This window comes from Cordyceps militaris, assembly GCF_000225605.1.
Source record: "Cordyceps militaris CM01 unplaced genomic scaffold CCM_S00006, whole genome shotgun sequence".
NCBI classification, from domain to species: domain Eukaryota; kingdom Fungi; phylum Ascomycota; class Sordariomycetes; order Hypocreales; family Cordycipitaceae; genus Cordyceps; species Cordyceps militaris.
Genome location: NW_006271974.1, coordinates 2651230 through 2678354, shown reverse-complemented (window position 1 = coordinate 2678354; position 27125 = coordinate 2651230). Strand labels below are relative to the sequence as shown.

General features: G+C 57.3%; 10 protein-coding genes across 10 annotated transcripts; 6 read left to right on the top strand and 4 right to left on the bottom strand.

The window, feature by feature from the left end:
* Positions 1–871: 871 nt before the first annotated feature.
* Positions 872–2498, bottom strand: CCM_08095 (chitin deacetylase; the record flags this gene model as incomplete). Its single annotated transcript, XM_006673234.1, has 5 exons — positions 872–932; positions 996–1163; positions 1251–2100; positions 2152–2216; positions 2395–2498. The coding sequence occupies 5 exons, from the start codon at positions 2496–2498 to the stop codon at positions 872–874; spliced, it is 1248 nt and encodes a 415-aa protein (XP_006673297.1).
* A 710-nt stretch (positions 2499–3208) lies between these two features.
* CCM_08094 (UDP-glucose dehydrogenase/UDP-mannac dehydrogenase, putative) lies at positions 3209–4552 on the top strand (the record flags this gene model as incomplete). The annotated part of the gene is made up of 1 exon (XM_006673233.1): positions 3209–4552. The coding sequence occupies one exon, from the start codon at positions 3209–3211 to the stop codon at positions 4550–4552; it is 1344 nt and encodes a 447-aa protein (XP_006673296.1).
* A 3358-nt stretch (positions 4553–7910) lies between these two features.
* Positions 7911–10496, bottom strand: CCM_08093 (uncharacterized protein; the record flags this gene model as incomplete). Its single annotated transcript, XM_006673232.1, has 4 exons — positions 7911–9081; positions 9318–9472; positions 9542–9700; positions 9765–10496. 4 exons carry the CDS (start codon positions 10494–10496, stop codon positions 7911–7913), a joined length of 2217 nt encoding a protein of 738 aa, XP_006673295.1.
* Positions 10497–11842: 1346 nt separating this feature from the next.
* Positions 11843–12580, top strand: CCM_08092 (DJ-1/PfpI family protein; the record flags this gene model as incomplete). Its single annotated transcript, XM_006673231.1, has 1 exon — positions 11843–12580. One exon carries the CDS (start codon positions 11843–11845, stop codon positions 12578–12580), a length of 738 nt encoding a protein of 245 aa, XP_006673294.1.
* A 513-nt stretch (positions 12581–13093) lies between these two features.
* Positions 13094–15047, top strand: CCM_08091 (carboxylesterase; the record flags this gene model as incomplete). Its single annotated transcript, XM_006673230.1, has 4 exons — positions 13094–13580; positions 13677–13861; positions 13973–14818; positions 14859–15047. The coding sequence occupies 4 exons, from the start codon at positions 13094–13096 to the stop codon at positions 15045–15047; spliced, it is 1707 nt and encodes a 568-aa protein (XP_006673293.1).
* A 1001-nt stretch (positions 15048–16048) lies between these two features.
* On the top strand, positions 16049–18287 carry CCM_08090 (sugar transporter, putative; the record flags this gene model as incomplete). Its single annotated transcript, XM_006673229.1, has 5 exons — positions 16049–16525; positions 16606–16759; positions 16832–17081; positions 17210–17753; positions 18174–18287. The coding sequence occupies 5 exons, from the start codon at positions 16049–16051 to the stop codon at positions 18285–18287; spliced, it is 1539 nt and encodes a 512-aa protein (XP_006673292.1).
* Positions 18288–18756: 469 nt separating this feature from the next.
* On the top strand, positions 18757–20284 carry CCM_08089 (FAD-binding, type 2; the record flags this gene model as incomplete). Its single annotated transcript, XM_006673228.1, has 3 exons — positions 18757–19007; positions 19063–19270; positions 19325–20284. The coding sequence occupies 3 exons, from the start codon at positions 18757–18759 to the stop codon at positions 20282–20284; spliced, it is 1419 nt and encodes a 472-aa protein (XP_006673291.1).
* A 729-nt stretch (positions 20285–21013) lies between these two features.
* CCM_08088 (uncharacterized protein) lies at positions 21014–22639 on the top strand (the record flags this gene model as incomplete). The annotated part of the gene is made up of 2 exons (XM_006673227.1): positions 21014–21470; positions 21531–22639. The coding sequence occupies 2 exons, from the start codon at positions 21014–21016 to the stop codon at positions 22637–22639; spliced, it is 1566 nt and encodes a 521-aa protein (XP_006673290.1).
* A 68-nt stretch (positions 22640–22707) lies between these two features.
* Positions 22708–24558, bottom strand: CCM_08087 (acetolactate synthase; the record flags this gene model as incomplete). Its single annotated transcript, XM_006673226.1, has 3 exons — positions 22708–22967; positions 23023–24343; positions 24394–24558. The coding sequence occupies 3 exons, from the start codon at positions 24556–24558 to the stop codon at positions 22708–22710; spliced, it is 1746 nt and encodes a 581-aa protein (XP_006673289.1).
* Positions 24559–24965: 407 nt separating this feature from the next.
* On the bottom strand, positions 24966–25478 carry CCM_08086 (uncharacterized protein; the record flags this gene model as incomplete). Its single annotated transcript, XM_006673225.1, has 1 exon — positions 24966–25478. The coding sequence occupies one exon, from the start codon at positions 25476–25478 to the stop codon at positions 24966–24968; it is 513 nt and encodes a 170-aa protein (XP_006673288.1).
* Positions 25479–27125: the final 1647 nt, after the last annotated feature.

The following is a 27125-nucleotide window of genomic DNA, read 5'->3' as shown; positions in this document are numbered from 1 at the left end:
ATCGGGGGCCGCCGCCACCAGGACCGCTTCGAAGCGAGCCACGATGCGATGCGGGCTCACCCCTCGGGCATTTTCTCACTCAGAGATGCCGAAATCAGCGACTCAATGTACCGATGACACGGCATGGCTGGATGCTAAAAACGCTCTGCGCGCCGAACGGGTGTCACAAAGCAGCTGGCATGATTCACGGCGCGGCGCCCTGCAGCTCGGTTCCGCGAGACAGCCCCTTCTCCCCCAGGCTGCGGCGTGCTGTCGGAGATGACTGCTTGGGCGTGACACGTCGTATTAAACAGACTTGTTGCACGCGCTGCCAAGTGGTGAATATCAAAATGAGGCATTTCGGAGGGATTTGCATGGGGACAATACATGACATCAGAGACAATGGTTCAGCTTCCAAAGCCTAACGTGCCGGGAGGGGGAGGGGTGGTGCCACAGCCGGCAGCCAGCAGCAGTGCTACCGCTCTTGGCGAGCTGCAGACGGCTTTTCCAGCTGCCACGTTTCATATCCGTGGCATTTGTTAGCCAACGCTGGTCCGTCTATAGCAGCATGTCGTGTCCGTCGTGCAACGCGGTATGCGGTTCGCATCCGCGGTGTGACGCGGATTCCCTGGCCCTGGCATGGGAAGAGGTTGTGGTGTTGCGTCGACCGGTTTGGCCCTAAAATAAGTTTGGTTCATGAGCTTATTTTCAGCGACTCCTCCCATTGTTCGGGGGCTTGCTTCCGTGGTACCCCAGGGGCACCGAATACGAATATGAGCAGGCAGTCTTGTATTGGCCTACGATTGATTACTGGTCACGCATTCTCATCGCCCCCGAATCGCATGATTGCCAGATTCACAATACGCACATTCTCCTTCGTATCCATTCCAGCCTAGTCGCAGCGACCAAAGTCGCTCTGGCATCCGGCGCCACAGTGCGCAGACGTATCGCCGCTTGGTCTCTGCGTCAGCCTCACTCACTCGGTGTCCTCGCGCATCCTCGTGCTCGGCACTTACCAGAAGCCATTCTCCGAGCAGCACGTCTTGCTGCCAAAGTTGAGACAGGTCGCGGAAAACTTGGCCCCGCAGAGCCCGTTGGTGGTGTCGCTGGTGCCCGGCGGCACATTGTTACACGTCCCAAAGTCGCCGTCGCAGCCCGTTCCGCAGTACATGTCGCTGAAACCACTGCATCACACATACACACGGTCCGTTAGCCCGATCCCTTCTCGCACCCGCGCATGGTGCACCTCCGGCACAGTCTCGTAGGCTTACCAGAATCCGTAAAACGAGCAGCAGCTGCCATATTTCGATCCCTGGCAGGTGTACCCCTTGCCGCCGCCGCACGTCTGGTCGGGCGAGATGCGGTCCGTCGTCGCCGGGGGCGTGCACCACGACGAGGTCGATGTCGGGGCTTGCGTCGTCGTCGGTGTCGGCGATCTTGGCCCATTCGACGCCTTTCGGTACCAGTTGGACACGGGATCGCCCAGACATTCGCCCACGGTGACGAGCTTGTAGCCGCGGCGCCGCGACAACTCAATCATGTAGGCCGTCAGCGTCTCCACGGTCTCATAGTGCACATCGTGCGCGAGCGTAATGTAGCTGTTGCGCGAGGGGTCCGACGACAGCGCCCGCTCGAAACGCTCCTTGGAGAGGTGGATGTTCTCGGGCGCGTCGTTGAGGTAGTCCTTGGTGTCGATGTTGCTGTTGATGATGTGGTAGCCCAGCGTGCGGAGCAGGTCGGTGCACCCGCTCGCGGCGCTGCACTCGAGGTACGGCGGCCGCATGTACGTGGGCACCCAGCCAAAGATGTTGCCAAAGGCCATTTCGTTGTAGATCATCTCCGAGTACTGGATCGTCCTGTTGACCTTGTTGAGGTTACGGTGCGTCCAGGTGTGGCTGGCCAGGTGATGGCCGGCGTCGTGCATGCGCCGGAGCACGCGGGGCCACGGCCGCGCGGGGTCGTCCATGGGCCCCTTGTCCCTGTTGTTGCCGGCGATGAAGAAGGTGGCTTTGGCCTTGTAGGAGTCTAAAATGTCTAGAATCCGCGACGTGTACACGTCGGGGCCGTCGTCAAAGGTGAGTGCCATCATGCCGGGTGACTTGCAACGCGTGATGGTTGTGCCTGGAACAAGACATTAGAATCGGGGGTCCAGACGGACTCGCATGGACCAACCATATGGAACGGAGCCGATCTGATCGCGGGGCAGGTTCCCGGTGGACGGCCCAGATGGCCCTTTGCTAGATGGCTGCGTTAGCAGCATCTCGACACCATCCAAGGCTCTCTCACAAGGTATCGCAAGAGTCGCAGTAATCTATCTGGCACTGGGAGCCACCGCAATAGGCATGACTTGTGCCACACCATCCGCCCTCCGAGCAGCACTGTCCCGAGGCGCAAGATCCTACACCGGCACCGCACTCTTGACGCTTCTGTAGCAAAGGGAAGCCATCAACGCCGCGAGGTGTCGTGTGCGCGGCTGCCACGACGAGCAGGCCTGAGACAATGGCAAAGGCGGGCTTCATGGTGAGCTGAGTGTGGAAAGTCGCAGAAGTGATTGCTTTTGCGTGGATTCGCGATCCAGAATGCAAGCCCGACTCGAGAACACTGTCCTTGCGCTTTCGCAGAAAGGCTGAGCGTGCAAATCAATCATCGAAAGCGAAAGCGTCTACGCCTCTGTTTAAGACTCAACACCTCTGCCCATTCAGATCCCGGCCATATCATGAGGAAAGACATTCCGCCTCGATGTGGTGTGGTCGCGACAACATCATCACCAGCTGATGTCTGCATCCAGCATCTACCGACAGCCACTTCTGCCCAGCCAATATCGGCACGGGCCAAACGTGGTGCAGACGGGACAAGTCCTGAATACGAAAAATGGGCTGCTATCCGAAACACTGCTGAATGGTTCGACTTTGGCACCGCGGCGGCGACTGAAACCTTGGGGTCGCACGACGTTGCTTTGCGGCAAGCTGTCGCTCGTATATTTTTCATATGCGGTGGACGCGAACCTCCGCGCCGGTGCTACGGACACATCACATTGACGTGACGAAATGAAGGCTTCACAACGGCGAGAATATGCGCGATATGCGTTGCAATTAAACGGCCGGTGTAGTCGAGCGTTCGTGTCCATGCCTAGATATATTGCGCCGGTTAGTCGGTGCAGCCCGGGGTCTGGGCACTTGTCCTTGTTTTGGGTCAGTTGATCGACATTAGGCAACGAAACCAGCAAACGATGACTCCAATCACGATGCAGAGCCTTCCAATGACATCCCACGGCGGAGAAGATGCCGTGTCGGAGCCGGCCCCCATGGCCACCTACTACGACCAGACGCCGCCAAGCGAGGTTGTCGACCCGGAAGAGGACGTGCAGCACCTCCCGCCCATCTGGCCCGGCCAGGAGCCGACCGTGGCCGTCATTGGCGTCGGCTACGTCGGCGAGCACCTAGTCCACGCCTTTGCCGACCGCGGCCGCCGCGTCATCGGCTTTGACGTGTCCGCCGCGCGCATCGCCACGCTGCAGCGCTCCTCGACCGACACCGGCGCCGCCGTCTTCACCAGCAAGCCCAGCGACCTCGCCCCGGCCACGCACTTCCTCATCGCCGTGCCGACGCTGCTCCTGCCCGACCTCCAGGTCGACTCGTCCTACCTCCGGCAAGCGCTGGCCGTCGTTGCGCGGCACGCCCGCCGCGGAAGCACCGTCGTCATCGAGAGCTCCGTCGCCGTGGGCATGACGCGCGCCCTGCTTGGGCCACTGGCCGCCGAACGGGGCTTCTTCGCCGGCATGTCCCCGGAGCGCGTTGACCCAGGGAGGAGCGAGCCACCGGCGCGGGCCATCCCCAAGGTCGTCGCGGGGCTCGACGACGTGGTGCCGGGCTCGGGCGATGCCATCGCGGCGCTCTACGAGGTCGCGTTTGACAGCGTCGTGCGCGTGTCCCGCCCCGAGGTGGCCGAGATGATGAAGCTCTACGAGAACTGCCAGCGCATGGTCTGCATCGCCTACGCCAACGAGATGGCCGACGCCTGTGCCAGCCACGGCATCGACCCGTTCGAGGTCTGCCGCGCCGCCGCCACCAAGCCCTTTGGCTACCTGCCCTTTGCCCCGAGTCTCGGCGTCGGCGGCCACTGCATCCCCGTGAACCCCTTTTATCTGTTTTCCACAGACGAGTTTCCGCTGCTGCAGAGCGCCACGGACAGGATGCGCGCGCGGCCGGCGCTCCAGGCCCGCCGCATCCTCGACACTGTGACAAGGCACACCAGCCACCACCGCCACCACCGCCCCAGAGTGCTGGTAGTGGGCATGGGCTTCAAGGCGGGACAGGCACATCTAGCCAACTCGCCAGGCCTTGCGTTGGCTAGGAGTCTGGTTGTGTCGGGTCAGGTCGAGGTGGCGTGGGCGGATCCTCTGGTGACGCAGGAGAGTGTGCCGCAGATAGCACGCCTGGCAGAGGAGAGTTGGACGGCGGGGTTTCTCAAGGAAAACTTTGAATACATTGTTGCAGCTGTACGCCAAATGGGTTTAGACTTTGCAGTGTTGAAAAGTTTACCGCCCAATATGGTAGAATGGTGGTTCGCATAGCGCGTCTAGTGGCCCAGTTAGGTTGACAGGTATGGGGAAGCGCGAGACAAGGTTTGCATATTCATGGCCTTGAGAAAGCGAGATGCTTTGCAAACCTAATATAATATTATTTTCTGCAAACTCTTCTTTCTCTTTCGCAGGTTATAAAATTGCTGTGTCCCTAGACATGCTTTTGTTTCATCCAACCTCACCCAACTCTTCAACTTTGTCATCCCACCATTCTCAAAAGCCTCCCGTTTACAACCAAACCGTCTGGTCTTGACCCAGAATCCTTACAGTACTCGTTGACTGAGCGCCACAGCAGTCTTCAACTCTCCTCGCACCCAACAGTCATCCGTTATCAACGAACTGACTACAATATACTCACCATACTTCAGTACGTCACAATGTCCCACAACCAAGACGAGCAGTCGCATCCAGACGCGGCCCAGAGTAGCGAGATGGACGAGTTTCAGTCCCACGGCCCTATTCAGTTAATAACGCCCCCGGTAACGCCCGTGGTCGACTTTTCCACACCCAACGGCATGGCCTCGCTCGAGTTGCGTCTCCGCCGAGTGGAGCGCGACAACGCCGCCCTCCGCGCACAGAGACGGAGATGGTGGCAGCGACACGCCGCCGTCCCCGAGGCCGAGTTCCGCGCGGTGCAGAGCCAAGTCGCCGACCTCGACTCTGCCACATCCAGCCGCGTGGCCGTGATCGAGTCGCGCGTGCAGCAACTCGAGCGCGAAAACGCCATGCTCCGCCTCCGGTCGTCGCCGAGACACGCCGCGCCCACGACCGCGCTCCGCATCCGCGCACTGCGCAGGCAAGTCGCCGGCCTCGAAAGCGAGCTCGCGGCGCAGACCCGCCACGCCGAGTGGCTGCTGTCGGGCCAGGACGCGCTCGTGGCCGGCATGCACGAGCACATGGCCGGCATGGCCAGCGAGCTCAGCTCGCCCGGGCTCCAGCTGCCCACGTACTCGCCCGGCCGCCGCATCGCGCTCGAGTACATGCTGAGCCGCAGCCACCGCCGGATGGCCGACATGCAGCGCCTCGTGCAGCAGGCCCAGGATAGCCGCGTATACGCGCACCAGGCCGCCGCTCGCGCCAATGCGGCCCTGTTCGCGGCGCAGCAGCACCCGCGGCGGCGGGCGGGGGGCTATCCGCGCGGCCGTTCGGAGTCGCGCGACCGCAGCGATGCGCGGGCCGCGAGTGTCAGGTCGCGCCGCGTCATGTGCACCGAACGGAACAGCAGCGGCGCCGCCGGGCCGAGCGAGCCCCCTCCGACAGCGGACCAGGCGCCCATGGATCCCAACCGCGCGTTCTATGTCTGGCCCGAGACGGACGCGGAATGGGCGCAGGTGCAGGAAAGCCGCCAGGCCGCGGAGGCTGGCCCCAGCACGCAGGACCAGCAGCACCCATTCTGTACTATATGCTCACTTCCGCAGCCCGCCGATGATGCCATGTCAGATATCTATGGGGATAGCAGAAGCAGCTCTTCTACTGATGTCCAACCCGCCACTCCCACTGGGGAACCAGGCTCTACCAGCTGGTAAACCGGACTTCTCGCACTTGGCAATAGGCTCGAGCGACTGACGCAACCGATCTGATCTTGGGATGCTTGCATTTGGGACTTTGGCAGGCATTTTTGTTTATTTATTGGGATGTTCGGATCTGTGCAACTTTGGGCGTTTTGTTTCTGTATTGGGCTTCTTGGATATCGTGGGCGCAAAACTGTGATGGGGAATGACAGCGACCCTTTTTGTATTACTAGATCATGTAGTTCCACTTACGTGCCATGGGCTGGAGTTTTCTGAAAGCATTTAAAAAAAATATGTGAGGAATTTACTGGTTGATCTCGTGACATGGTGATGGAGTTGAAACTCAATCTCGAGTATACTCAACAGTAGCCCATGACCCCGCGAGCTTTGGGGATTGGACCATGGCAGGTGCTCAGGGTCTTTTTATGAGGCAAAGCAGGGGATGGCATCACGCCAGTTTCTCAAGACAGCAAGATGCTAGATGTTATCTCACCAGGGACAGGACAGGACAGGGTCCTTAGCTCCTGAGGAACGAAACTGGGGAAGAGACCGGGGAAACAAACCAGGGAAGAAACTTGGGAAAGGAACTGGGGAACCGATCTGTTGATGGAGAACCGCGGTGAACGGACGCCAACCTCGGACAGGTGTGGAGAAGCTAGCGGAACAGGTGCTATATTGAATCGATTTTCGGACAAATAATGGTCTGGGGCGTGTGCTTTTTCGTTTGTGCGCCACGAGTGGTTGAATTTTTCCATGGGCATCGCAGCTCGTTGCTTCAGGTTGCAGAACATGATGGCTCGAGGTCGACGTTACGAAGCGAATACGAAGTGCGGGCACTGGTTCGTGAAGGAGATGAGGTGTGCGTCGGGTTGCAGCGTGTGGCGGTCGATGGGGGCGATGATTGGATGGCATCGGTATCAGGAGTGTGCGATTACTATGCAGGAGAAGCAGATGAATGAGGAGATGAAGGAAGGGATGGATGGGACAAGACAGGGAGGGGGTGAAGAAATCGATAACACGATAAGGCGATAGGGTGTCAGGGAATCAGTGATTTATTAGGTGTCCAAGTACATACATATTGCATACCATGTAGCCTGTCAAATATGTCTTACGGATAGACATTTCTAATATTAGTAACTGATATTATATAGTTGATTCCTTCTTCCTTAAATAGGGGACTTGCCATGGGCTGGCCAAGGCAACAGCGACAACCTGCCATCATTGACGGCCAAAATCCCCCGGAAGGTAAAAGAATTTATAGCAACAATACTACCAGTGTTATTCTTGGTTGTATGCATAAAGGTACACGCTGGTCATTCTGTTCCAGAAGATGCTGGGTGCAGCCAGCTCGTAACAACAGCAAAGCCGTGGGGTACCAGAACCTCCACAATACATCATCATCATCTCTCTTTGCATCACCCCATGACAAAAGCGCAGATTTGGTACAAAAGGCCATTGCTAATTCCTCCAAAATCAGCAACTACTCTAGCAATCTTTTATTTATTTCCTGTAAAATCACACGTGTCGTAAGACCTGGATCGAGGCTGGCACAATCCGCATCGAGCCTTCATCGGCCCCGCGAAACACCACCTCTCCCGCCACTCGGAATTCCGCTTTTGTCGTCACAACACCAGGTCACAGGAATAATACTGATGGAGTCGGTCGAATCGACTATTTCCACGACCATGAGTATTAGCTGGCCTACATCTCTAGGTTTGGCAAGTTGGCTAGTCTGGTCCAGCCGCATGCGCAATGCACTCAAGATACACACACGGGACGCAGCATTCACCACAAAACCAAGCGCTACATATCCTAGCTACAGCCCAGACTTGGAAGAACTACGTGCCTACCGCCGTATTCTCATCCAGGTGCGCCCTTTCATCCTCGCGCAAGGCTCGCAGCACAATATCCCGATACACCTCCGAAGCGCCCCAGACATGGAGCTTCTGAAGCACCTTTGACGTGCTGACGAGAATCTGGCGACTGCCCTGCCTTGTGCATATGTCGGGTATCTCATGCATCCGAAGCACAAAACGGTGTCCGCCGTGGTCAATCCAGTTTTGCAGAGTGGTGCCCTCGGGCGTGTCGTGGTCGCCGAGCCAGTCTAGCTGGCACACTTGTCGCGGGGTGGCCGCGCGTCCGGATGGTGCTTGCGAGGAAGCTGTCAGGGCGGCGGCTCGAATGAGAGGCGCCATGGTCCACAGCAGCAGCCCGGCGCGAAACGCATCGTAGGGCTCGCGCGGCATGTGGTATGGATACAGCCTGGAGATGGCCAGCAGCTGGGCGCCGATCCGGGCCATGCGACGGGTTTCGAGGGGATGTGCCTCTCCCCATGCACGCAGCCGCTCTGTCGCAACCTCTCGCGCATGGCCGTCTCCCGACGCTGCTCCTCTATGCCATTCGGCATCCAGGTGGCTGCTCACCTGGTCCGCAGCGATGATCTGCGCGACGAGCGAGATTCTGGTTCTGTGCACCAAGCCGAAATATCGCCGCTCCTCATGCAGGCCACGGAGCCCGTGAAAAGACTGCACGCCAGCATCCTGAATTTCAACCCCGGACGCACGCGCGATAGATTGCAGCGGGGTGCTGGTTGCGAGACTTGTCAGCAGAGACAGCGCCGTGTCCATGTCGTGGGCAGAGACAGAGGGCGTGAACAGCTCGGGCATCGGAGCCGGACATTGCTGCGACTGCATCCGATGACGGTAGTTCCAGACTGTGCGCAACAAGGTCGTGGCCATGAGAATGAGGTGGAATTCTTCCGTTTCTTCACTCTCCGCGGCCATGCGCGGGTTTGCTGTGGCCGAGGGGTTGGGAGAGCCATTGAGCCCTGGGTTAGTGTTTGAATGCCGCGCCACGAGGCGGTCCAAGGTCTCTCGGAAGGGCGCGTCTCTCGGAGGTGCGCCGTTGGTCCAGGGCTGCAATGACGCCCAGGCGCGCCAAGATTCGGCCTCCCAGTGACTGGTCGAGGACGGCATGTCGACGTTCATCTCGGCCAAGGACAGGTGCGGCCTGCAGTTTCGGTAATACGTAGCTGATGCATCGAATATCTTGATACGACCGCATGAAAGTTGTCAGCCCCCCAGATCCAGACACACACTCGCCCAACAATGTTCGGACTGCTCACATATATTGACCACGCCAGACGGCGCAAGCGCTCAGCTTGTATCCATGCCATCCACTGCTCCTGTACACTTGCCGCTCCAGAATACGGACCTGTTCCGGCTTTATGCCTGCGAGTCGCAAACAAGCCCGCCGCGCGTGCGCTGGCAACGACAAAGCTCCGGTTATTGTCGCCAAACTCAAACAGGCGTCTTCCGCTACTGCTGTTGCTTAGAACCGACTGCAGCGTTTGTGCCGCCAGGAACTCGTAACTGCGCGTCACTATCGCGTTCTGTTCGCTCTACGACTGCATGTTAATTTCTTCGTGGCACGAGCGATATGTGAAATTCGCAGCAGCGATGACACGTACCAAGCATACAAACAAGCGTCGCAAAAGCTCACAGAGTGCCTTGCTGAATCCGTGCGCGTTGTCGAATCCGGAATAAAGAACACCGATGGCGCACATGGACAGGGTCAGAATCGGATATGTGCCCGAATCGAACGTAGGTCGATGAATCATTGGCAGAAGCTTGCAAAAGCCATGTCAGTATTTTTACACAATACAGAGAGCTTGTTACGGATGGGGTGAATACCATGTCAAAGTTGGCAAAATATAGATCAACGAGGTAGTCGAGTTGCGGCCCCGACGGAAATTGCGCTATCGACATGTGTGCCCATAGGTTCTGCATTAAAGGCAGTCGCAGGCAATTTTCCAATTTTTCGCGGGTGGCAGGTGTAGTTGAAGGCAGCGAAAAGTGAAGAGGATAGGGCTCTATAGTTACGTCTGGTCCGCCGGTCAACGCCGGAAGACTCTTCGTCGCTCGTGGAGGCTGCCCAAGTCCAGACGATGGTGGTGGCAGTCTGCCCACGGAGGCTACCACGTACTGGGATTCCTCGTGACTTTTCGTCTCGTTGGATTCGTTAGAAGTAGTCGCGGCGCATGTAGAATTCATGCTATACAGCTGCGAGTCTGGCCTCTGCAGGCCGCTCTCGTGCGGGACCGCGTCAAAGGCGAAACCGAACGGGGCGGCGGCCGTGGCTGTAGATGCCATGGGTGAGAGCGGCGCTGTAGCTATGTCGAGAGGGTCAGTTGGAGATTGCCAGGCCCAGGCCGAGGGACTGCTGTATGCTGGATAAAAGTCTGCCACTCCAATAAAGAGGTCCAGGGCCGCCTGTGACCACCAAGCTGGCTCTGGTTGTTGTCTCACGGTTCCAGAATCATCCGGCAGGACCTCAGAATAGCCCATGGCTGCTGGTGCCACAGGCAAGTCGTGACCCAGGACCTGCTCGTCCGAGAATGAAGGTTCGAACAACGTCGCCGTCATTGTAACAGGCGCTGGCCCTGTGATGGCCGATAGAAGCTCTTCCGTCGCAGCGTCTGTCTGCCGAGGCTGCCTCTCCAGGACCGAGCCATGGCGGCGGAACTGGAAGTTTTCGCTTGCGTACTCACAAGCTAGCCCTTTGGCATCGCAGCGCTCACAGGAAGGCGTCTCCTCGCTGCACTTGGTCTTTGAGCTATCATTGCCAAAGGTGAAGAAACGTTAGCGACGTGCCGTGAGGGCATCCCAACAACAGGGACAAGCGACTGCATTTGGGACCGGGTAGCTGTAACTCGTACCTCGCGCAAGCCAAACAGGCGCGCTTCCTATTCTTCCGGGCTCTGTGGGCGCCATCATGAGTCCGACCATGGCGCCTGAGCGAGTCGCTGATTCAGAGCGATGGGTCAGCATTCCAGTGCGCCGAGCGGGGAGACACGGGGACGAACCTCCGAGCAAAGCGTCTTCCGCACAACAGACACGCGTGCTTCCCAGGCGCGGCGCCGTCATTGCCGTCCCTTGAGCTAGTCACCATGGCCTGGTTCCGCCAACGCTATACGAAACACAGAGTGCGCAGTGTCGGAGGACGAAGTGGTTTACGAGACACCACCGCATACTCCGACCAGAGAGAGAGCCGTCCAACATCCAACCCAAGGACCAAGGAAAGGATCACGTGTGGGGCCGTCAACGGGCGTTGTTTGCGAGGCGTTGTTTGAGGCGTCGGCGTGGACCGGTAAACCGGCGCGTGACCGCTCAGTTGGTTGGTTGGTTGGGATAAATTAGGAGGGGAGGGTCCAAAAGGGCCCCTAGAACCTGGTTTGCCGATATATACATTATATGTCAACAAGCTTACTCTGTACGATATATTGATTCAAAGGATAGCTGTAGTGGTTGGTTGCTGTCTGTTCTAGTTGACGATGATTCTTGTGCGATGATGGCCCAGGTACAGTAACAGTTGTGCCTACCGAGGACGGGCAATCAACTGTGCAATTAAATCCAATTGTGCTACCATGCTAAATACAAACACTTACCGCCTCGCTGTTTTCTTCTTCATCGGGGTTTCGGATGTCGCCCTTCCCCGTACTCCCGTGTTCCCGGCCACCCGGGACTGAGGTGGAATCATTGTATTAGCGTCGGAGACAAGTCGTGTAGTCTTGGCAGAAATGGCTCCTAAACTAAAGTCCTCTTTAGCTCCCGTTCTGGATCCGCCACTACACCTCCGGAACCGCTTCGCGTCGTCAAGATGCTACCCGCGTCACTTGTATATATGCCCTGTCTGCTTTTCCCCGTGCCTGTATCAAGACACCTATTTCAAAACCACTCCTTAGCTACAAGCCTCAAATAGCTCAGCGACCATGACAACACAAGCTCCCAACACTGACGCGACGCCGGCAACGCCCGAAGCCGCCGCACCACCAACCCGGTTCGCCATGGTGCTGTTCAACGGCTTCCAAGCGCTCGATGTCTTTGGGCCTATCGACACGCTCAACCTCCTCTCGCGCATCCTGTCGCGGCGCAGCCCCTCCTCGCCGGGGCTGTCGCTCGCGCTGCTCGCCGCGACGCTGGACCCCGTGACGACGGCGGCGCCAGACGCGCAGCAGACGACGGAGCAAAAGGTGCTGCCGACGCACACCTTTGCCACCGCGCCGGCCGCGCTCGACGTGGTGCTCATCCCGGGCGGGCAGGGCACGCGCACGCGCGCGACGATCCAGCCGGCCGTGGACTTTATCCGGCGGCGGTTCCCCGACGTGCGCCTCGTGCTGACGATTTGCACGGGCGTCGTGGTCGTCGCCCGCGCGGGGCTGCTCAACGGCGAGCGCGCCACGACCAACAAGTCCAAGTTTGGCTGGGTCGTCGAGGCGGCGAGCGAGGGCAGCCCCGACGCGGTATGGGTCGAGCGCGCGCGCTGGGTCGAGGGCGACAAGATCTGGTCCGCGTCCGGCGTGTCGGCCGGCATGGACGCGATGCTCGAGATGGTGGCGAAGCTGTATGGGCGCGATGTGGCGGAGGAAATTGCGACGACGCAGGAGTATGCGCGGCATACGGACTCGACGGACGACCCGTTCTGGGAGGTACATCACGCCAACAAGTAGCTGAAGAGGTAGTTTGTTAGCACGAAGAGCAAATATACTTCCATAGTATCTTTAATGTTTTATTGCCTCGGCGTGTTTTACAGAACAAGTGGCCAGCCGTAGTACTTGGGCGACGGTTACATACATACCCGTTGTCAAAGGATGTGACAACACATTGCCATTCCGGCATGACAGCGCTCTTAGTACACCAGCCGTGCCTGCCGGAGCGCTCCGCCGAGTGGAAATAGACTGACCGCCGGTTAGAAAGTGGCTGGCGTTAGGTTGGCGTGTGGTGGCGGAGGCTTCCGAATCAGGCTCCGACGTTTTGTTGGTCTCGTCTATCAATCACTCGGAGCTCCGCGTGCAATTCGGACCCTGTGTTCAAGACTCTCCCGACCAGTAAAAGTCGCATTTCCATTGCAATTGCCATTGTATAATATGATTCTGCGTCCATGTTTAATATGCGTCCAATTTATAGTCCCTCTTTAGCCCAGCGACGCAAGGCACCGCATTCAGCACCTCTGTCACGAAATCATGGCCACTTGTTCATGCGTTGTCCTCGAGGGCTCGGAAATCGCTCCCAAGTCGTCCATTTACTCGCCAGTACGCCTCACCGTTGAAGACCTGACACTCAACGGGTTGCTCTCGCAGCCACTGCTACCGGACCAAGCCGCAGTCGCCAGCTTCCGCAATCTCCAGTATGCGAAAATACCAGGCAGGTGGCATGAGGCTGTACCTCTCAATTTGAAGGACTATCCTCGCGGGGAGCTCGAAACGGTGCAATGGGGCCCGCGGCCGCCGCAGTTCATCGATGTCATGCACACGCTCACAGGCCATTTATATCCGCGTCTCTCCCACATGGACCCTACCGACGAGTTCAAGTGCCTCAACTTGAATGTCTATGCGCCTGCAACTGCGCTACCAAGTACCGCAGAGCATCGTGATTCTTCTACGCTGCTGCCAGTAATTGTGTGGATTCATGGCGGCTCATTTCGCTGGGGAGATGGTGGATGCGAATGTGGTATGTCTCATGCAAAGCTCCAAAGCTGTGTTGCATATTGTCCTTAAAAATTTGTCAAAATTGAATTCAATATCTGATGAAATCTCTCAATTTCAGATGGACAGTATCTTGTTGCCCGTTCCATTCAGGCCAACCAACCTGTGCTCGTCGTTGGCATCAACTATCGGCTGGGCATGTTGGGCTTCTTCACCTCGAAAGAACTGCGCCAAGAAGCTCGCGATCGCGGTGAAAAGGGCTATGCCAACCTTGGCTTCCATGACCAGAGACTGGCACTACATTGGGTAAGTCACTCGACCAATTGAGACTCGTCTTCTTCTGTATCGTGTCTCTTTCTAGCGCGCTGCCCTCTACACACACTCAAAGCATGTCATTTTTTAATGCTCGTCCTGTAGGTTCAAGACAACATTCACTTCTTTGGCGGTGACAAAGCCCGGATTACAGTCGCCGGGGAGTCGGCTGGTGCCATTTCGGTTCTTGCCCATCTTCGCAGCCACGACCCCGTGGCCCGCAACGCAATGCTCTTGTCTCCTGCCACGGTAGCACCGCGCCCTTTTGCAAGCACACAGGTTACTTTTGACAAGGCGTGCGAGACACTGGGTATCGCTCACGAAAGTGTGAGCAACAAGCTCAAAACGCTCAGACAGCTGCCTTTTGAGCAGCTTGACAAGCTAGGCGAGAACAGACTGGAGAACACGTTGTCGACGGATCCCATATTTTTTGATAACTGGCCCAGCGGTGAGTTTGATGAGGTATCTGTGTTTCCGGACTGGGCGAATCGCGTCGTGGTTGGCCAACTGAGCGAGGAGCTTGCGCTCATGGGCAGTGCATGGAAAGACCTGCCTCCCAACAGCTTGTTGAAAGCCTGGAAGAGCGTATATACTCTGCCCGGCTACTCCGACGAGGTGTTTTCCACGTATGGTGTGGTCGATGTGGATCGTGCAAATGGTGCCACCCCGTCTGCAGGGAACTCTCATGTCGCCGACGCCCTCGTGAACTACCTCAACGATGCGATATTCGACAAGGCTGTCCGCTCTATCGCCGAAGCACAGTTCAAAAGCAACAATCCTTCAAAGACCACGGGTCCGCCAGCGCGTGCGGCCGATGTCTATCTGTATAGCTTCGAGCAACCAGACACGATTGCGACCGACGCGCGGCTCAGAAACCATGCGTACCACTCGTTGGATAATGCCTTCTTCTTTTACTTTCCTGCCGTAACAGAACCGACAGCCGACTCTCGGGTTCGTGCAACCTCGCGTGCCTTTAGCGGTGCGGTACTAGACCTGGCGTACGACAACCAACTCTGGCCACGCGTTGCCCGACCCGACGACCATGTGGCTCGCTTTTGTGGCGGGACGACAATCCAAATCCGTCAACAGGAGCCGCCGCGCTGGGAATCACTGGTCAATACGGAAGCGAGATTGGGGCAATTTCTACGAGGAAAGGAACTTTGTTGGAATCCAGAGCTGATCCAAAAGCATCTACCAGTCGAAGGGGTCGGGGCATCGTCAAGGGTGGGCGAGTCCTAGGCAGCTGTTTGAGAAGGGTTGGAGGGATGCCATCAATTATAACTTTAGAGTAATTTAGATGCAATGACGTTTGCGGTCATGTCTGATGACGGTGGTAGCTTCCACTGCTATGGAGGGGAGAGGAACGAGAACAAGATGACTGTCACGGATGGGGCAGGAACGAGAACAACATGGAGCGTCTACAAATCTTTTACTTATTTTGGATAATCTGAGATGGGCGCTGACACCGAGGCTATGACTTTGCTCTTTTTCCATGTTTGACGTGATGCGTAAGCTGTAAGTTCGGGGCAGCAGATGGGACAGGCTGCGGACCACGGGTTGCACAATCGTGTCAGCGCTGATGTGTAATTTCGTATCAATTTTTCTGAATTGTGTACCATGAGCTGCAATCTCTCTTTCATCATCATGTCAAGTCCTCAATGTGTGAGGAAAGGATCTCGGGGTCAAGGCAGATGGAGTCGAAACCCCCGTCAAGACGGAGACTCAACAGTCGGTGCATTCCGCCAATTGTGCTGCCGCATATCCCCTCACCTTCATTCAGGGGCAGCGCCCGCGGTTGGCGTTGTTAATAGCGTCAGCAGATACGCCACCACATAATCACCGTGTTGGTCGGCATTGACGCCCGGAGTACCGTGTGAAGGCGGGCGGCACCCCAGGATCGAGCAGCCTTGCCAGACAGCAATCTAATGTCCGGAATTCAGTTCAGCCTTGTTTGTCTCGAGTATTAAAAGCAGACGACCCCACCTGTGCTGCCGATTCTCCATAGAAGAGCGATACCCCGCGTTCCAGCAAGTGAAGCAGCTTATATACCAGGCGCAGCTCTTGTCCAATGTTTACAGGAGAATATTCCACAATTCTTTCATCATTTGTTATTCCATCTTCTTGTGGCCTGACTGCAAGTCCGCTTTCTTCTAGCCTTCAATTGCCCTTGCCACTCTAGCCATGTCGCAGTCCATCGCCGTCGGCGACCCGTGGTCCCGCAGCCACCGAAGAACGGTTAGCTACTGCTTCGTCGTCGCGCTCGGCCCGGTGCTCTTTGGCTTCGACCAAGCGGCCATCTCGGGCACCATTGTGATCCCACGGTTCCAGCGCGACTTTGGGTCCGTCGATGCGCTCACCGGCCAGTACATCATCACCGCCTCGGGCCAGACGCTCTTGTTTGGGCTGCTGCTCGTCGGCGCCATCGTCGCCAGCGTCCTCTCCGGCCCCGTAGGCACGAGGTATGGTCGCAAGGCCGGATTGTACTGCTGCGCCGGCACGTCCCTGATCGGTCCCCTGGTCCAGGTCGTCGCGCCGAATATGGGCGTCATGATCTTTGGGCGCGTTCTCAGTGGCGCTGGCATCGGCTTTGCTGCCAACTTTTGCGGAACCTACTGGAGTGAAGTCGCCTTGGCAAAGCATCGAGGATTGATAACGCAAGTTTTTTTGCTTTTCCTTGTCCGTGTTACTACCGTCGCATCATTTGGCTGACAGTCTGTCCGCTTAGCATGCTCTACCAGGGCCTGGTCAATTTGACAGCCTTCCTCGGCGCCAGTATCATCCAAGGTGTGCATGGCCTCAGCAGTAAATGGGCCTGGAGAGCCCCTGTCGTAGTCATGATGATTGCGCCATTTATCATGCTGTGTCTCATTCCTCTGCTGCCCGAAACACCAAGTGAGTATCACTACACCTTCTCACGGCAGGCTAGTGCATCCAATGATTGACAATCTCACCTCTCCGTGTCAGGATGGTATATTACTCGGGGTCGCCCCGACGATGCTCTTCAAGCCCTCCGCGATCTACGAGGTTCAACGTGGCCCGAAGAGGAGCTGGAAAGCGAGATCCGCGAAATGTCAGCAATGTATGAGCTTGAGTGCAGCTTGGAAGGCTCCACCACGTATCGGGATTGCTTTCGGAATACAGATCTCAGGCGCACCCGCATCAGTTTGATCTTTGTTGTTTTTCAGTCCTTCACTGGCATATCTTTCATCGCAGGGTACGTATTCTTGTCCCCAACTAGCAGCATTTCTTGAAGACAGCAGCCGGTGCAGCTTTGCGGGCTCGTCTTTCGCAAGATTGTATCCTGGCTCACATTAGCTGACAATGTTTCTTCCCGTCGCCTAGATACGGAACATTATTTTTCGCACTATCCGGCATCAAGCAGCCGTTCCTCACAACCGTCATCACCAGCTGCTGTGGCCTCGGCGGGTCCATTGCTGCGTTCCCTCTTGTGCGGACAGTTGGGCGACGACTACTGCTCCTGATGGGCAGTGCTGTCTGTGGCATATCGATGCTCCTGTTTGCCATTGTCGGCACAGCGAAGCCAAACAGCCTCGCGGCCGCCAATCTCCTCGTGGCATGTGTCTGCATCTACTTGTTCGCATACTCGGCAAGCTGGGGTCCGCTCCCCATCACCGTGCTCACAGAAATCCCCTCCAACGGTCTGCGATCCAAGACGCTGTCCATGTCAACCACGGTCAACTGGCTGTCGGCCATGCTGATTGCGTGCGGAGCTCCGTACCTCGTGAATCCGCAGTATGCCAACATTGGCGTCAAACTGGGCTTTATATTTGGAGGTGTGACAGTTTTGGGTTGGCTCTGGGTCTTTTTCGATGTTCCAGAAACCAAGGACCGTACGCTGGAGGAAATTGATGAAATGTTTCTTAATGTGAGTTCACCGTTCGCCATTTGGATTTGCTCTTTGTGGTTACTGACTTCCAAACAGAACATTTCTACAAGAGGCTTCAAGAGATATGTTTGCACGGGTCAAGTCAGGGACGATAATGACCAAGTCGTCGCCACGGTGGAGAAGGATGTGGTGGTTATATATAAAGAGTAGATTATTTGATGATGGGATGAAATTGAAATGCAATTGTGGCATCACCTCGTATTCGTGTATCGCTGTTAGGTAAGCATATGTACCTGTAGGTCAGCTTAACGCTGCCCTTGTCGTCGGACACACCGTTCTTCACCAGCGACACTAGACTGTGCAAGAATACGGACGTGCATTAGCGCGCATGCTATTGTGATCCTAGCCACATATGTATCTTGGCTGTCCGTCCCTTGTAATTCTAAATTGTAACTGCAGGCGTCTGATGTCCTGATTCGACAGTCCGCCGCCACGCCAAAGATCATCGGACCAATCACGACGAAATCGGCCGCCTCCACAGTCTACTCTGCCCCTGGTCCCTCGACCCCCTGACCAATGAATGATTCATCTGCCAACCCAATATGCCTTCCAAGCAACTAGCCAACATGAGCGAGACAATGTCGCAACACCATCAGCTGCACACTCCCCATGAATCGAAATTCGGCATGCATGTGTCCACGCCGTCCTCTCGCGTGCGCCTGCGCAACATGACGGCCCGCCAAAGCCCACCGCCTCTGACAGCCCCTCCTCCTTGTGATGCACAGTCATGTCTTAATACCCGATGCCTCATTATTGATCGACTGTGTCTAGCATCCAGACGCTAGCAACTGGGACCCCATCCCATGCTAGTCACCTTATATGTCCCTATATATGAAGCTGCGACCCCCGACCCGCAGCAACCGCCTCGACCTCTGATCTTGGTCCTGTCCTGCAGCGCCGCACCGCGTTTGACTCGATTCTGCCCGCCCAAGCACCATCTTGCACCAGCGCCTGAGCACTCCAGCCCGTTCAGTCCACCACCATGGGTAACACACCCAGCAATCCCATCGCCTCCTGCCTCAACGCCGTCTGCGCTGGCCGTGCCGACTGTGTCGCCTACAGCGGCGCCGTCCTCTACCAGGCCAACTGGGTCAAGCCCTACAACCTCGCCGTCCCCGTCACCCCGGCCGCCGTTATCCGGCCCACGACGACCGAGGACGTGGCCGCTGCCGTCAAGTGCGCCGTCGCTCACGGCTACCACGTTCAGGCCAAGTCGGGCGGCCACTCCTACGCGTAAGAGCAGGACCACGAGCAGGACGTGCGTTGCGCCCCAGCTAACATGGCGCAGCAACTTCGGCCTCGGCGGCGGCGATGGCGGCCTCATGATTGACCTCCAGCATCTCACGCACTTTTCCATGGATGAGACCACCTGGCAGGCCACGTTTGGCTCCGGCTTCCTCCTTGGCGAGCTCGACAAACACCTCCACGCCAACGGCAACCGCGCCATGGCCCACGGCACATGTCCCGGCGTCGGCATCGGTGGCCACGCGACCATTGTATGTCACCCCGAATAACAATGTTTGTGAATAAAGCAACCACTAACAAATCAGGGTGGCATCGGCCCCTCCTCCCGCATCTGGGGCACCGCCCTCGACCACGTCATCGAGGTCCAGGTCGTCACCGCCGACGGCGCCATCCAGCGCGCCTCCAAGACAAAGAACCCCGACCTCTTTTGGGGCCTCCAGGGCGCCGGCGCCAGCTTCGGCATCATCACCGAGTTCGTCGTGCGCACCGAAGCGGCCCCCGGCAGCGTCGTCGAGTACACGTACAGCGTGAGCTTTGGCAAGCAGGCCGACATGGCGCCCGTGTACAAAAAGTGGCAGGACCTCGTCGGAAACCCCGATCTCGACCGCCGCTTCACTTCGCTCTTCATCGTCCAGCCGCTCGGCGTGCTCATCACCGGCACCTTTTACGGCACCCTCGACGAGTACAAGGCCAGCGGCATCCCCGACAAGCTGCCCGCCGGACCCGTCCACGTCACCGTAATGGACTGGCTCGGCAGCCTCGCCCACATAGCCGAGAAGACGGGCTTGTTCCTTTCCAACGTCGCCAGCAAGTTTGTCAGCCGTTCGCTCGCGCTGCGCCCACAGGATCTCCTCAGCGAACAGTCTATCGACGAACTCTTCCGCTACATGGGCCAGGCCGACGCCGACACGCCGCTCTGGTTTGTCATATTCGACAACGAGGGCGGTGCGATTTCCGACGTGCCCGACAACGCGACCGCCTACCCCCACCGCGACAAGGTTATCATGTACCAGTCCTACTCGGTCGGCCTGCTCGGCGTCTCGGACAAGATGGTCCAGTTTGTCGACGGCGTGCAGGCACGCGTGCAAAAGGGCGCGCCGAATGCCCACACCACCTATGCCGGCTACATCAACGCCAACCTCGACCGCACCGCCGCCCAGCAGTTTTACTGGGGCGACAAGCTGCCCAAGCTGCGCGAGCTCAAGAAGCGATTCGATCCGACGAGCGTGTTTCGCAACCCGCAAAGCATCGATCCGGCTGAGTGATGGCGTATTGGCGACGGTGGGTGCCGGTTTGACAGTGGCCGGTGGACAGTGACGGCTTGACAGTGGTGTGCATCGCACAGACGTACAGACGCGAGTTAGTGCCAAGGCACGACGGAGTCACGATGTAATGAGAGTCCTAAAGAATCACGACATGCGCATCCTTGGTATATGACTTAATACATGTACATAACTCCCGCGACAGCATTCATCCCTGCATCTGTAATCTTTCAATGACTATTAGCAAGTATTTTTTGACTAGCCGGAAGAAAAAGAATGGTAGTCATGTGAATAGTCTGTCTATAACAATACACTTGGTTACTCGCAGTGACATTACTAGATCTCGTGAATTATGTAAGCAGGCTGATGGGGTCATCAGATAACTAGTCACGACTGAGAGCAATTTTGCGCAGAGGAGTCAAAAATATTTTGTATTCGAACTTGTAATTGTTTTTGCCTTACTCCTTCAATTAGGAGGGGAAATCTCTCCCTTATTATACCTGTTTCTCGGCCCGATCTTGTACGCCTTTGGCGTATCCGGCGCCTCTGGATCCTGAACTCACTTATTCGCACACCGCTCGCCCTTTCTGGCTTTCTGCCATTGTGGGTCTCTTGCTGCTGTGCACATGGTGAACTCCACTTAACTCACAACACGAGGACACCTTTCTAATAAACACCAAAATTTCAAAAGCACGATTATAACCCGCATCTACTATCGCGCAGCTTAACATTATGTTTAGTGCTGTAGTAACGCCGCAGTTCCGTACCCTTGGATGGAACGTTCATATTCTTTGTGGCCCTGAAGGTGACCGATTCGCAGGTCTGTTCCATCCGCCTGGCAGTACCAGCTTGACTTATCACGACATTGTGAACGAGCTGCGGCTTTGCTTCAATATTCCAATCAGCGATGGAGCAGAAGACAACGAGAGCAGTGATGCATGGGCAAATATCGCATTCGGGTATGGAGGCTCTACTGATGGCTCGTTGCAGCCGGTCAAGGACGATTCTTCTACTACGTCAATCTCCTCTCCCCAAATGATCTCGGGCCAATATCTTGATGGATTTATCACTACACCGTTATGTGATTCATCCTCCGATATTATACAGCCTTCTATAGTCCAGTTGCATATTGTGCGACATGCAGAATGTGGGCTTGGTCCTGAGGAACCGTTCATAGCCCATTTACAAGGTATATTGGTTCTTATGTTTTATCAGTGGCCGGTATATAGCTAACAAGTATACGGTCTAGCTGGATGTGCTCAGCATATACCCTATCCTTCCCTCCGCCGAGACGAACGATACCTTCCTCCGAATAAGGGATCCAGGGACCCGCGCTTTGCTCGGTCACCATATCGAAAAAGAACGCATCCCACTGGCGGTTCCCAAAGCTCCTCAAAACGCTCCGCGTCCGGCTTCGTCTCACCAAACAAGGACTCGCAACCTGATACCGACGGAGGGGGGGGCGAAGACGTCACAGATATGGTCAGCTCGCTTTTATTCGATATTTCCCCCGATGACGCTCGTCGAACCATGGCAGCCTTCCGCACTTCATGCCTCGCCGCTAGTACAACGTGTGCAGTTACAGGCAAAGGTCGATCATGGTATATGAACCCAACTGTCGGCCCAGCTGTGCAAGTATGCCATATCGTGCCGCAGCAGCATTCCCATGTCTATCCCGTCCCGATTCCCTTCGGCAATAATAGATACAGTCCGCGGCGGCTGCGCGCGGCCTGGGATCGTACTTGGGCAGCTGAAAATGGTATTATATTACTTACCCATCTCCATCAGCTATTCGATGCCCGACTGTTTTCTATTCATCCTCAGACGCTACGGGTTCGTGTCTTTATGCCATACGACGTCCTGTTAGAATACCATGGCACTCTCGCCAAACTACCTTCTATCGTCAATCGCAAAGCGTTACGTCACCACTACGAGATGTGCTGTATTGAGAATATGGCTGCTCAGATGCCTTTATCAGAAGCTTCTGAAGCGATGTTGAGATCGGCGGCCTCAGAAACCATCTCGGCATTTGAGTCTGGATCTCACATTCCCAACATCCCCAGAGCGATGTTCGGAGGCAAAGATTCGCCACAGGTACCCGGAGACCCCTCAAAGCGGGCAAGGCCGCCAGGACTAGGAATAGACATGTCCTCTATTCCAGACCAAGCGGAGGAGGCTGGTCGTAAGAAGCGGCGCCTAGGGAGTAAGAATGCGAATGCTGTTTGGATTTACAATGAGGAAAGCCAGTCTAAGCATCGACACGATCCATACTGGGAGGGCTGTATCACGTCCTGGAATAGCCAGGAATTTCTCGCGGATGTGAACTGGGAACTGGCGAAAATAGAGAGTAGGCCCTAATATATTGGCGATTTACACGCTACCAGCTGTCTGTGACCTTGTATCCTCTCGAGTCTCCATCCCGTCTATCAGCAGCCAAACACCACAGCACAGTCCAACACCGCCGACTTTCCCGCCTTGACATGGTCAATGGCCTCCTGCAGCACTCCTAGCAGCTCCTTGGCCTCGCTCACGCGCCCTGCAAAGATGTCGCCGCACCCCGCGGCCTTTGCGATGCCTGCATAGTCGGGCGTCGGGTTGAACGCAATGTTAATCTCGTCATTCGACGCCGTCTGCGCCAGCCCGTCCGGATGCACCAGGTTATACGACTGCCGCGGCGCATTCCATCCTGTCAATGTTAGCTTGCCCTCTCTATCCTCCCTCGTCGCAAATCACAAACATACCGTTGTTATTCAGCACAATGGTCAGGATGGGGATCTTGTACCGCATCGAGATCCAGTACACGCTGCTCGGCACCGAGAACATGTACGTGCCGTCGCCCACAATCTGCACCACAAACTTGCCGCGCCCGCCGCTCTCCGCATCCGTCGCCAGCTTGATGCCCAGCGCGCCGCCGCCGGACCACCCGAGCCCGCCCCCGCCGCAGTTGATCCACGACCCGGGCCGCGTCGGCCGGATATTGTCGTGCACAAACGGCGTGTTGGTCACGGCCTCGACGGCCCAGATGGTGTCCTCCGGGCACAGCGCGCGCAGCTGGCTGCACAGGTGGCCGGCGCCGAACCTCCCATCCGCCTGCGGCTGCGCAGCCTGCTCGATCCGCTCGATCCGCGCCCTGTACTCCTCCTGGACGCGCGCTGCCTGGGCGCCCGCGTCGTGGCCTGCCGATGGCTGCCGCAGCGCGGGGCTCTCGAGAATCTGCTCCAGCGCCTGCACGGCGTCGGCGCGGAAGCGCGCCCGCGCGGGGATGTACGCCACGGGCATGACCTGCTTGAGCGGGTCGACGTCGATGTGGTAGACGACGGCGTCGGCGCGCGGCTTGCAGCGCGTCGGGATCCACGGCACGTCGCAGTCGATGACGAGGATGGCGTCGGCGGCCTCGATGCACGGCTCGACGCCGAACCGCATGCCCGTCCACGCGGCGTGGTCCGCGGGGAAGCACATGTCGCTGCCGCCGGTGTCGAGCACCTGCAGCGCGGGCAGGGCGTCGGCGAGGCGCACGAGCGCGGGGGCGAAGGCGTGCTTGCGGCCGCCGTAGCCGGTGATGACGAGGGGCCGGGCGGCGGCGGCGAGGGCGGCGGCGATGGTGGCGGCAGCGCCGCGCGGCAGCCCGCCGAGCGCAATGGGCGACCAGTCGGCCTGGCGCAGGGCGTAGGGCGCGACGTCGGCCTCCATGATCTCGCGCGCGCCGCAGAGGTACGCGGGGCCCTGGGGGTCCGAGACGGCGAACTGCAGCGCGCGGTTGACGAGCTGCTTGACGTTGGCGCCCGTCTTGATCTCGCCCGCGTACCGGCAGTACTGCGCGACAATGGCGCGCTGGTCCGGCACGTCCTGCAGCCAGTGGATGTACTCGGTGCGGCTGCCGCGGTGCTCCCCGTCGAGCGTAAAGGGCGAGAGCCCCGCGAACAGGAGCACCGGCGCGCGGCCCGACGACGCGTTGTGCACGGCCGCGCCGAGCGCCTGCGTGCCGACGTCGACGTGGATGATGACGCACTGCGGTTTCCCGGTCAGACGGGCGTACCCGTCGGCCATGGACATGGCGACCATCTAGGGCGCGGGTGAGCGAGTGATGTTTTGGTAGAGGGGAGGGGGGTTACCTCGTTGGGACAGGTGATGATGCGGGGAAACGTGTCCTTGTTCTCGCGCTGACCCTTGACCATGGCGTCGATGAAGCTAGGGTGGTCGGAGCCGAGGTTGACAAAGCAGTGGGTGACGCCGGCCTCCCAGATGGCGTCAAAGAAGGCGCTCGACGCTGTATACATGATGGGCTGTTGGTGAGAGAAGGATGGGATGTTTGGGGATGCAAGACGGGATGGAATCAAGTAGTGGTGTTCCTGCAGCTCCTCTTTATACACTAGGCCTCTGTACCTAATGGGGAGGCTTCCAAATACTTCATGGGCCGAGACAGGTCCCGAACGCCTCCCCGCCACTGTGGGGTTAGCCGGCTCCGAGCTACGGCAGTTGGCGGGGTTTTCTTCAGGCACAAATGAACAAAGGGACGGGGTGCGGGGAAATAAGCGTAAATTATCCAGAATTAAAAAAAAATCCAGCCTAAGAAACTCTCCATCGGAAATCTCGGAAACAAGACCCCCATTTTGCCTCTATGCTTTGCAACCATAATGAGCTATGAGTACAAGTTGACCTGCGCCGCATCTGGAAACCATCTGGTTCACGGCGCTTGGCGGCCTCCCAATAAAAACTGCAACAAGTCGGACTCGAACCTGGCCACATCAAACGTGAGGCTGCGCTCCTGCAGCAGCTCCTGCAGGGCCGGGCCCATGTCATCGCTGTAGGCGACGGCGAGCTCGACGACGGTCTCGCGCATGAGGCAGGCGTCGTCGGGTGGTGCGTACGCGGGGTGGTAGACGGCGCGGATGACGTCGAGGAAGCGGCCGTCGAGCAGCTCGCTGTCGACGACGGCGGCGAGCTTCTCGGTGGCGAGCTGCATGAGGTGCGGCACGCCGAGGAAGCGCGCGGTCTGGTAGACGCGCACGTGCCGCATCAGCGCGTCGTCGTCGGGGATGCCAATGTCCGCGAGCGCTGACGACGGCGAGGAGGAGTAGTCGTGCGTGTAGAGGTACTCGAAGCAGCGAAACGAGGCGTGGAACTGCGAGGCCCGCTGGTCGGCGCTGTCGGAGGCCATGGCTACCGTCATGATGGCGATGGACATGGTCGTTGGCATGGTGGGAGGCGTGGTTGACATGATTGGAAGGATTGGGAATTGAGAGATGGAGTCTAGGTGTTGAGAGTCGGAGTATTGACGGAGTAGTGGAGAGAATTGAAAAGTTGTGTTGTTCTTGGAGTTGTATTGTTCTTAGAGTTGTATTGTCCTTAGAGTTGTGTTGTTCTTAGAGTTGCTTTGTTCTTAGAGTTGTGTTGTTCTTAGAGTTGCTTTGTTCTTAGAGTTGTGTTGCTTGGAGTTGTGTTGTTCTTGGAGTTGTGTCTTGACTTTGATTTTGTGTCTTTTTCTTGGAGTTGTGTGTTGTCCTTGAAGTTGGTCTTGTCTTTGACTGGATGGCTCAGATTGAGGGCTCAGAGTGTTATATAGGCAAACTATTCTACAAGGTTTGCGTATTATGGCAAGGTTTGCGTATTACGGCAAGGTTTACGAGTAACTTCGAATATTCTGTATCAATTGCAAAGTTGATATATTTCACTTTACTGGCGCACAAGTTGCAAAGCCAATTTCACAAGCCATGTACTGAGTGGTCGAATACAGACAGGCCTCTGGTTGTGCTTTAGAGTTTGCAAGGGCTGTCAATTGGTTTTTCTTTAGCTTGCTCTTGTTTTTCGGTTGCTCTTTTATCCTTGTACGTTTTACTTTTTTCACCTTTTTTGTCGTCGAATAGAGTATCGCCAGGTATGGAAAAGTCAATGTCGTGACATAATTCACGACATGCAACATCGATTCAACATGCCCGAGTATCAAAGTCAATAAATGACATGCCAATTATCGTATTAATATCCCTGGGTATAGAATCGCCTCAACCAGTCCAATGCTGTGAATGCACGCCATCATCCCATATGAACAAGTATCCAGAAACAACCTCATCATGAGCCACGTGAGGATTTTTCTCCCCATCAAACCAAGCCCATCATGCCTCATGAGCCGTATGAAGAAAAGTATACTAAAAAAACATTAAAACCCCCTTGGAATTTCCACACCTACCCTCCAGTTGTCGGTTTCCTCTCCGGCCTGCGCTCGCGGCCCTCCTCGCGGAGCACATCGCAGTGAGCGCGCAGCATCTCCTCGCTAACAACGAGCTCGAAGCCTGCGAGGAAGCAAAAGGAAATCTCGAGCCTCGCCAGCTCCGTCTCGCTGACGCCGCCGACGCGGGCAAACTTGGCGTGCGGGTAGGCGAGGTCCTCGAGGGCCTTCATGGCGACGCGCAGGGCGGCGAGCACGAGACGGTGCGCGTTTCGGCGCGTCACGGGCAGCGAGCGCTCCTCGACGGCCAGGCGGTGAATGTACAGCGACGCGGCGAGGTACACGGCGGCGCTCATGGGGCAGAACTGGTGCAGGCGCGCCAGGTACTGCCGCACGCTCATGGGCGGCTCGTTCTTGCTGTAGAACTTGCGGGTGATGGCGCCGTGCTGCAGGTTGGCGGGCTGGGCGTCGGCGCCGACGACGACGATGCACGACGCGGCGGTGGTGGTGAGGCGGCGGGCGTGCGGCTGGGGCTTGAGCGTGACGCCGTCAATCTCGTCGGTGCTGGTGGTGGTGGTCAGGGCCTGCAGCTTCGTCTTGCCGCTGCTGTCGTCGTCGTCGCACGGCCGCTTGCCCGGGGTCGTCGGGCGCGGGACCCGGCTGCGCGCGGCGCGCACGATG